Source organism: Trematomus bernacchii, unplaced genomic scaffold, assembly GCF_902827165.1.
Source record: "Trematomus bernacchii unplaced genomic scaffold, fTreBer1.1, whole genome shotgun sequence".
Lineage (NCBI taxonomy): Eukaryota > Metazoa > Chordata > Actinopteri > Perciformes > Nototheniidae > Trematomus > Trematomus bernacchii.
The window spans coordinates 16,787,602-16,798,589 of NW_022987593.1; the positions used below are offsets into that span (position 1 = coordinate 16,787,602).

The 10,988-nt window shown below is 43.0% G+C and overlaps 1 protein-coding gene across 1 annotated transcript in view; it reads left to right on the forward strand.

The window, feature by feature from the left end:
- Window positions 1-805: 805 nt before the first annotated feature.
- The window catches only part of socs7 (suppressor of cytokine signaling 7), a 26,860-nt gene continuing 16,677 nt past the window's right edge, over window positions 806-10,988 (forward strand). The window contains 4 exon segments of the mRNA XM_034129751.1: window positions 806-1,575; window positions 1,577-2,498; window positions 2,501-2,622; window positions 3,992-4,071. Coding sequence (XP_033985642.1) covers window positions 1,124-1,575; window positions 1,577-2,498; window positions 2,501-2,622; window positions 3,992-4,071 — 1,576 coding nt within the window. The 5' untranslated portion in view covers window positions 806-1,123.

The window sequence follows — 10,988 nt, forward strand, 5'->3', positions numbered from 1 at the left end:
TATTGCAGATAGTTCCAGAAAACGTGGCAGAAACACGACAGGAAGTTGATCCCTGGATGAATATTCTAGAAATCCTGCAAGAATAAAACATTATTTTTCCTTTAATTTTCTAATTTATTTGTATCTCCTTCTTAAGGAATGAAAACATGAATCAGCTGTGCACATGTGTGTCTGAATCAGGTATTAGAAACCCCACAGATTTAATGTATAGTTCCCATCATCTGCGCTCATAGGTTTTAAGCCCCATGCAAAACAACCCTGATGACATCACTATGACATCATCAGGGAAGTGCCCCATACAAATATGCAGCAGCAACTGACTGCTCAAATTACAGTAAAAAAATCCACATATTTCTTCTATTGCATATTTGAATTGCATGCATATAGATAATGTTGCATTTTAGATAAAAAGGAGACATTGGTTTGCAAAATAATAAAAAATAAAACAATAAAAACAGTACAGAAAATTGCATATAAAAGTCCCCAAACCCCCCTTTATTGAAAAATAGGAGAAAACATTGCAGATAGTTCAGAATAACCCAGATGTGCACCGCTGAAACACAACAGGAAGTTCATCCCTGGCTGAATAATCTAGAAATACTGAAAGACGACAACATTCTTTTTTATTTATTTTTCAAAAAGAATCTCCTTTTTACAGAATGAAAACAGAAGTCAGCTGTGCACATGTGAGGCTGAATCAGGTGTTAAAACGCCACAGACTTAATTTATAGTTCCCATCATCGGCGCTCATAAAGCGGTATTATGAGCGGAGGAGGAGCGGGTGGGGCCTGGAGGAACACAGACTGTGGTCACTGACCGGAGACTCTTCTGCCTTTATTCTCCTCAAATCACACCGCATGTCTGACCCAGGGGTCCAACCTGCTGCTGGGAGAAATCTGCACTCACATCCCCGAGATCTGTCAGATGGATGCGGAGCTGAGGATGAAAAGATCGCCTGATATGTTTGTTGGCATTTTCGCTCATCGCCTATTTATGGGAGGCAGCGGCAGCGGCGGCGGCTCGGCCCTTTCTTTATTATAAGGAAAGAGATCTCCGCGGTTATAGCTATGTGAAAAGAGCGGATCGCCGAATAATTCTCGTTTCGCGATCCCGAGGAATAATTATGAACAACGCGCAAGATATGTCGCCTGATTTCGTGTTGATGCGCCTGGTTTCCGCGGCCGAGGATGACCGCTTGGACGCGGAAAACGGGAATCTGCCACCGGGAGGAGTGTCGGTGGCGGGGCTGGGGAAGGACGTCCTGGCTCACAGCGGCGTCAAACCGGGGTTGGATATCAGCCGAGACCCGACGGTGGGCCTTGAGCATCCCAACAAAGGCCATCCGCCGCACGGAGAGACTGCACCTGACACCGGGGGGACGGAGAGCCGAGCCCCGGCGCCTGCTCCGCCGCAGAGCCCCATGGAGGCCCAGGGCTTTGACTTCGCCCCCAGCCCCGGTTTAAGGCCTCAGCTGCTCGTCTTCTCCAATATAATGCGGAATGGAGAGGGGATTTTAGAATTAGACCGTCGGAATCAGCAAAGGGATGCTCTGGGTTTGGATCAGAGGCGCGGGCCCGGCGGTCAATAACAACAGCCGGAGCACCGGGGACGCGCAGCAGCAGGACCTGATGGACCGGACATGGGGAGCGCATCCGCCGGGCGAGATGCACCAGGGAGCTGCGGAGCTTTGCCGCCGGCACCGACTCATCACTACCACGCCCGAGTGGCCCTTGTTGTCGGAGAGATCTAACCCTCTCACCGTGATTGACTCTAAATGGGGGTGCGCCTCCAGGGACAGAGAGGGAGCCGTGTTCGAGCTGGCGCGACGTTTCGGGGAGCTGGGGGTCGGTGCGGTGCCCAAGATGCTGCTCAAAGCCGGGGAGCTCCCGCAGTGTTCGTGTCAGGGAGCTCACAGGCCGGCCGGAGGAGGAGTGGAGCCCAGGGACGACCCCACTGAAACCAGCGATGCTCTGCTGGTGCTGGAGGGGCTGGGGAGCGGGGATGTCGGCCTTGACATGGACGAGTGCACGGAGGGGGATCCGGACGATGAGATCGGACGCAGAGAGTTTCTACTGAACAGGAAGAGGGAAATAGTTCAGAAAATGTCGGGGTCTTTCTCCATCAGCAGCTTCCAGGCGGAGTTGAGGCGGCAGGTGGAGGGGAGCGAGGCGGCGGCTGCACACCTGCACGGCTCTCAGGTGTGCAGCCTCCACGGGGGGTTAGCCAGGAGGATCTCGCAGGTAAGCTCCGGGGATTCAGAGGTGACAGCCCAGGTTTCAGCCACAACACCGTTATCTACACCCACACCGGTCCAGAACTCACCTTGGGGCACAAGTCCGAACCTGAGCCAGGTGTCCACCCCCAGGAGGAGGCCGGAGAGGTGTGCCAGCGCGCCCAGGACTCCCACATCTGGCTGGGGCTCCGGGGGGGAAAAGATGCTCAAAGTGCCAGGGAAGTCCAAAAAGGGCTCGTTAAAGATCCGCCTGAGTAAACTGTTTCCGGACTAAAAAGCTGCAGCGGCTCCAATCACCTGCTGGACAAAAGGCCCTCAGTGACCTACTCAGTATCCTCTGCTGGGAGTCTGGTGGACATGGCGAGCAGCCCTGGAGCTGAGCCGGACAGGTGAGCAGACTAACCCTCAAGATTAGTCCTACAGTATAATATAGTGATGTTTCTATACTGTCAGTGAGAAGAACATCAGACCCAGCATGCATGGATGACACACAAGGCATTTCAGGGGAGAAAGCGGGGCCGGAAATCTGCATTTTTGGAGCTAGCAACCAGAAATATGCACAATACTTTTACTTCAAAGTGTCCCTTAGCTTGGTTTAGGTTTTTGAATGGGAGAAGACATACTGTAGGTCAGGAAGATAAATGCATGAGAAAGTCCTGCAGAAACCTGACAGATATGCTGTAAAAATTCTGCTGGGAGTCTGGTGGACAAGTGAGCAGACATGACCCTCAAGATTAGTCCTACAGTATAATATAGTGATGTGTATACTGTCAGTGAGAAGAAGATCAGACCCAGCATGCATGGAGGACACACAAGTCATCAGGGGAGAGTAAGTTAGGTTTTTGAATGGGAAAAAGTCCCTAAATGGGAATCAATAAAGTTAAATGAAGATATACTGTAGGTCAGGAAGATAAATGCATGAGAACGTCCTGCAGAAACCTCCAGGTGAGCAGAAATGACCCTCAAGATTAGTTGTATAATATAATATAGTTATTTATCAGTGAGAAGAAGATCAAACCCATCATGCATGGATGACACAAGTCATTCCAGGGGAGAAATCAGGGCCGAAAAGAACATTTTTTTCAGCTAGAAACCAGAAATATGTGCAATATCTCTGCTCCAAAGTGTCCCTTAGCAACTCTGTTTGGGAACAAATCGCTAAAGGGGAAACAATAAAGTGTTTTCCAAGACATATTGTATGCCAGGAGGAAGTTATATGCATGAGGAAATCCTGCTAAAAACAGACAGATCTGCAGTAAAAGCATGCAATATTTAAGAAAAGGCAAAACATAATGAACCAGGACTTATTCAGAGCGACATGTTGATCTCTTTCCAAACTTTGGGACACTCATGACTTTCTAATGGCTTGCATTAACTACCTTTAACTATCTGTCTTCTCTCAGAGACCCTAAAACTTTTTTGGGTAAAGTGCTGCATGTTATTAGAATCAGAGATGTCCCCCAACCTTTGTGGCTTGTCACCCTCTATCCTCTTCACTGCTTAGTCATTATTCACAGCTGCACACTGAAAGAAGGCTATGATTAAAAAAACATAGCTTCAGAAGTCCCGACTGCCAGAGCTGAGAGCATCAAACAGAAAAAGTAAAAAAAAAGCTGGAGGACCCAGAATTGCACGCATACTGGAAAAACTCATTTTCTGATCCTTTGCTGCGACTGACACTTCTTCTTCTTCTTCTTCTTCTTCCTTTCTGCACTAACTCTTCTTCTTCTTCTGCATGTTTTGATGTGTGTCCTGCAGCCACAGCCAGCCCAGACTGACCCGGGCGCACAGTGCCTTCTCCCCCGCCTCCCTCTCTGCCTCCCTCTCTGCTTTCACCGGTAAGGGCTGCTTCGGTTGTTACTCTACCCATCAAATACGCTTTCAAACCTGGGATAAAGTCTCCAGACACGGGGCACTGCACTCCAAACTCAAACACGAGGGATGCTTACTGTAAAAGAACAAGAAACAGAATCGCCTTCGATGTTAACTTCAGTATTCTAAGTTACTATGACATTTTCTTACTTTTCAAGTCATTTCACTTATCATTTTGAATCAACTTAATAGGCTGTTTTGCACATTAAGTAAGCACCACTTAGTATCCATTTAACTATATATTTGTTCATTAGTGCACGCTTCTGTAGTCAAGATATTTAAGCTCTGAAAACATCGACTTAAATATCTTATTTGTTCTAGTTACGGTAACTTGTTTGGGTTGACAGTGTTAATAGGCCAAGTATGCATACACATGCAAGGATGTTGATATGTTTGCATTGCTCTTAATGTACTAACACAGAAATAGACATGTGTTGCTATGTTGGTTAACACATACGAGAACATTGGCGTTGGTGTAATGGATGCATGACTTCAAATATAGTTAAAGGGTGACGCCGGACACAGAGCTCCACACCGAAGTCTCTGCAAAACAAAAACAACGTGACCATCGTTTAGCCTTGCTCTCACACGGAAATAGTCAGTCATTGAACACATGTAATAAAACGTGCTGTGGTGTATTAATGCATGACAGTGACATGGTAAGAGAACGTACAAATAAGCATTGCAAAAACCTAAATAAATAACACTTAACATACTGTAGGTGAAAGGTCTGCACACACAGGGCACACTTTCACTGTTGAGTCATCAGAGTTAGAAAACCTTTGATTGTAAATTATGTGAACACATGCATGGAATTGGACTTTCTTTTCTTTCATTGCTCTCAAACGTTCACAGAAGAGACATGTATTGTTATGGTTGTTAAAGGTCCCATGTCAAGGTCATTTCTACTGATCATAATTCCATTGTTGAGGTCTACTAGAATAGATTTATATTGTTCAATGTTCCAAACTCACATTGGTTTCTCATACAGCATCTCTGTATAGTATGTGTATTCACTCTCTGTCCTACACGGCTTGTTGGAGCTCCTGCCCCCCCCCCCTCCCTGTGAGCACAGTGTGCTCTGATTGGTCGGGACGTTGGAACAGGTTTCCGAGTCAGCGATACAGCAAGAACAAGCGAAACTCATCCTGAGCACACGCAAACACTCACAGCCGAAGTAAAAACAATAAGTGTGGCTTGTTATTGAGTAAGAAACAGGTTTATAAACGCTGTGAGAATGGGTCTGCGGAGAGCATTTCTCCGCCATCCCAACTCGTCTATTACCAACCAGGGAGCTCTACGCAAGTCAATGGGGACTCCCTGTTAGTTAGCCAAGGGATCCTGGTGTGTGAGGTGCTCCGCGGATTGGTCCATTTGGGCCAATCCGGTCATTTGTTGTTGATTTGGGTGTTCACACGTCACAGAACCCAGGAAGTAAACAATGGAAAATGAGAAATCCCCAACGAGGCGTTCTGGGGCAGCATAGACAGGTCTTTTCTGTGTTAGAGTTTTACTCGCTACAGGGTGTACTTTGAGGGTTGGTGACTCTGCAGACCGTTTACATGCATAAAAACCTACATAACACACAAGGGGACGGGTAATAACCGGAAAAGCATGACATGGGACCTTTAACACACAAATGGAAAACAGCTAGCATTGCAGAAAAAAGGACACAAATACATAAAAAAACTAAGTCTGCACACGACAAACAAAACCCTAGAAAAGCTGCTTATATTCAAAAGAGAGTTTTGTGCAAAACTCTCTTTTGTGTTGCCAGACTTTGGCTGGTGCATCCTCCTTTATCAGAAACTCAGGTACATTTAGTCTTTTACTGGCACTGGCAGTCATCTATTGCTAAGATTTGAATATATAAGATTTGTTTGTCCTCTTCACAAAGACGGGACGAACACAGCAAAGCCAACATGCCCTTTAATACAGGATGTATGGGAAATCGTTGAATTAGGAGTAACTTAATCCATACCGCTGCTTGTTTACGGTCATTATATTTTACGTTAGCACCGTTGTGTTGGTAATTACAGCTGAAGGTTTTAAAGCTGAGATCAATATGTTTGGACTTTAGTACAGCGATGGTAATTCAGCTCTTGTGATGTGTCTTTATTGTCACACACTGAATACACACACTAGGTCACACAAAAGGTCAAATGTCACACACTGAATACACACACTAGGTCACACAAAAGGTCAAATGTCACACACTGAATACACACACTAGGTCACACAAAAGGTCAAATGTCACACACTGAATACACACACTAGGTCACACAAAAGGTCAAATGACACACACTGAATACACACACTAGGTCACACAAAAGGTCAAATGTCACACACTGAATACACACACTAGGTCACACAAAAGGTCAAATGACACACACTGAAACACCTGAGTCTTACCTGGAGTTACATGAGAACATTGAGTTTTAGAAATGTTTAGCGTAGCATAAAAAGAGACTGGAAGAAGTAGTAACTGCTGGCTTAGCGTTATCAAAGGTGTCTTTATATGCTTTGAATTCGCGCACTTAACTGTTTAAGAAATATAAAAATGAGACCTTATGATAAACAATTTATCGAATGAACTGACCAGCGAGGCACAGTTTACTAATTAATCGAGACCTTTTTGAAACTGTTCTAGTCTTTTATTTCACATTTTTGCGGCTAGAAAACAGAAATATGTGCATTATCTCGGCTTCAAAGTGTCCCTTAGCAACTCTGTTTTGGGAACAAGTCGCTAAATGGGAAACAATAAAGTAAAATGAAGTGTTTTCCAAGATACATTGTAGGCCAGGAACTTTGCCAGACTCACTGGAAACAAGTTCAACAATATTGAACAGAAGCCGTTTTCACTTGAAATAAGTAAAAAAATCTGCCAATAGAACAAGTGAGAATGTGCTAGGTAAGATTTATTGAAATAAGACGGGATATTTAGATAAATCAGATCTTGTAATTATCTGGGAGAACTCATTTTGAACTATATTTGACCAGAATCAGGAAATGTTGCGTTACAATATAAGCCACATATGCTCAAACGTGTTCTGTTTCCTGATCTTAGTTGGTGATTTTCTAATAAATATGTAAGTTGTTTCATCTGAGATACAACTAAAATTAAGATGTTTTGACTTAACAAGATGATGCATTGTCTAAAAACAAGACCCGATATCTCTCTGCAGTGTCACTGCTGAAGTTATTATGTCTTATATCCGGTGTAAAGAAATATTCTGATTAGATGTTAGACACATATACTTGGCAAGATTTCAAGTTTTTGTAGTGCTTTGGTGGGTGCATCCTCCTAGCAGTGGCTATTACAACATTTGAATATTTTCTCCTCCACTGTACGACCCAGAATTATTATTTTTACGAGTAATATTTGTCCTCTTCAAAACAGACGGTGACAAACACCGATATCGTCTCACTGTCTTCCCGGTTTGTTCTAAGCATTTTTTAAAGTAACCTTCCCAACCCATGATGGTGATAATATCTTAATATCTGGGTGTTGGACACATTTCTAAAGCTTTCTGACGCTGTGTGGTGCACAAAGGCCTCTGGGTAAGAAAGGTGAGGAGGTCTGTAGCTCAGCTGGCAAAACATTATTTAGCTGACTTTATGAGAATCGTCCTTCGTAACATCCGCAGGGCTCCGGAGAACATTCTGGTGTCCCACATTGCTCCCAAATCTCTGTATTTCACTATTTCTGAATATGCTCTGCACGGCGCTAACCAGCAATTAGCCAGAAACATTAAAGCTGCAACGTTTCACGACATAGGAGAGAGTTTTATTTAAATCTTTGGGCTTCAAAACCCAGAAGTCCTGCACCGAAATGGGCTCGAAAGAAGCAGAGGAACAGATCTCAAAGCTGCGATAGACGTTTGAATTTGTTTCTTTCCCTGCCAGTGAAACATCCCCAAACTGCAGATTTCTTTTGTTCTGGTAAACAGTGAATGTGCAGCATCTCAATTAGCCGTGATTCTTCTTTATTGCAGTGATTTAGGCTGATTAGCTGGGCGTAATTTTCCATAAACATCCTGTCTGGCGCAGCTTTAATGGCACTCTGCAGCACAGACAGGACAACACGAAATCACAGAAACACAAACCGCGCTTTCACTTTCTGCTGTTTCACTTATTTATTTATTTATGTTGAGTACAGGCAAGACACTCAAATAAAGAGTCTTGATGAGATGACGTAAGCATCTCTCAAAAAGTACAATTAAATAACAGGAATTTTAAGAGACCAAAACGTCCAAAAACACACACATGACATGCAGAACACTTTCATTAGTCCATACTGTCCCACTTAGATTGAATTATTTACCATTTCGTGTTGTTTCGTGCCACCTTTCTTTCTCCCAAACAATTGTCTTTGCAATGTATTTTTTAATCATCTTAAATGCAGCTGCCTCATTAATTTAAGGAGAACACATTTTGATTAAGTATTTAACCCAACAGTATAATTGCATTTATTATATGTGGACTCTTTTCATCCAGAAGCCCGAATAACATGTTGAAAGGTGTGGATTTAAAATGAGTGCCAATCTTTGAATCTTGGTCGTCAGACAGGAGAAACAACCTTTTTTAGTAACAGTGATCACGTTGATTATCTTGAATTCTTCAATAGGATTTAATTGTCGTCAAATGTTTCCATGGGTATCAAAGTATTAGATGAATCTTCCCAGAAGGAGCGGACAGTATGAGGGAAAACTGCAAGGCCGCTGCTCTGTAAACAAACATTAAAACTTATTTTGGTTATCCTTTATTTTAGATTTAGATTCTGACACCTTGTATCAGGCGCACAAACCTTTCTCTTATCCGCATCAGAATAAGAATCAGGTTTATTGCCAGGTACGTTTACACACACAAGGAATATGCTTTGGTGTGTGGTGGTGCGAATCAGAATCAGAAGACCTTTATTCGTCACACATTCGGCGACATTTACAATTGTTAAAGCAAAGAGCCAAAGATAGCTTAATATCGCTCAAGAAGCAAGATACAAAACTCCACAATATGCAAAATACACATCCAGGACGGATACACGTTTAGCGATATAGCAGCCAGGTGAAAGTATTAAAGGTGGTAGAATCAATTGCACGGCTATTTACGGTAAATATATATTACACATAAGTGTTTTTCTTTCTTTGTACTGTTTCTGTTTCTGATGTTATGTAAAGGGATGTTATGTTGAGCACTATCAGAAGCGCTATACAAATCCAATGTATTATTATTATTATTATTATTATTATTATTATTATGGTATGTGTGTTTGGGGTGTGAACAGCATAAGGGAATACGTCGTAAGAGAGGGTCAACAATAATGTATAACTATTACTACATTAAAAAGTTGTATAGTCTAGTATTTAGACCAAATTTAAATATCAAAAATAAACAAAAACTTACAGTACAATGAATAAATGACAACATATTCAATCCAACTTTATTTGTATAGCACATTTAAAAACAACAGAGTTGACCAAAGTGCTGTACATCAATACATATATAAAAAAGCAGCATAAATACATTTAGACAAAACCGATAGGACAAAAATAAACTAATGTAAAAGCACGAGACAATGAAACCATACTTGTAATGGACTGTACTTATATAGCGCTTTGTCCAGTCTTTAAGACCCCTCAAAGCGCTTTACATACTACATGTCGTTCACCCATTCACGCCCATTCACACAGTGTACCTTACTCTAGGACCTAACATTCACACAGAGCAGTGTACCTTACTCTAGGAACTAACATTCACACCCATTCACACAGAGCAGTGTACCTTACTCTAGGAACTAACATTCACACCCATTCACACAGAGCAGTGTACCTTACTCTAGGAACTAACATTCACACCCATTCACACAGAGCAGTGTACCTTACTCTAGGAACTAACATTCACACACATTCATACAGAGCAGTGTACCTTACTCTAGGACCTAACATTCACACACATTCACACAGAGCAGTGTACCTTACTCTAGGAACTAACATTCACACACATTCATACAGAGCAGTGTACCTTACTCTAGGACCTAACATTCACACACATTCACACAGAGCAGTGTACCTTACTCTAGGACCTAACATTCACACACATTCACACAGAGCAGTGTACCTTACTCTAGGAACTAACATTCACACAGAGCAGTGTACCTTACTCTAGGAACTAACATTCACACACATTCACACAGAGCAGTGCACCTTACTCTAGGAACTAACATTCACACAGAGCAGTGTACCTTACTCTAGGAACTAACATTCACACAGAGCAGTGTACCTTACTCTAGGAACTAACATTCACACCCATTCATACAGAGCAGTGTACCTTACTCTAGGAACTAACATTCACACCCATTCATACAGAGCAGTGTACCTTACTCTAGGACCTAACATTCACACACATTCATACAGAGCAGTGTACCTTACTCTAGGACCTAACATTCACACCCATTCACACAGAGCAGTGTACCTTACTCTATGACCTAACATTCACACAGAGCAGTGTACCTTACTCTAGGAACTAACATTCATACAGAGCAGTGTACCTTACTCTAGGAACTAACATTCACACAGAGCAGTGTACCTTACTCTAGGACCTAACATCCACACCCATTCACACAGAGCAGTGTACCTTACTCTAGGACCTAACATTCACACAGAGCAGTGTACCTTACTCTAGGACCTAACATTCATACAGAGCAGTGTACCTTACTCTAGGACCTAACATTCACACAGAGCAGTGCACCTTACTCTAGGACCTAACATTCACACAGAGCAGTGTACCTTACTCTAGGACCTAACATTCACACAGAGCAGTGCACCTTACTCTAGGACCTAACATTCACACAGAGCAGTGTACCTTACTCTAGGACCTAACATTC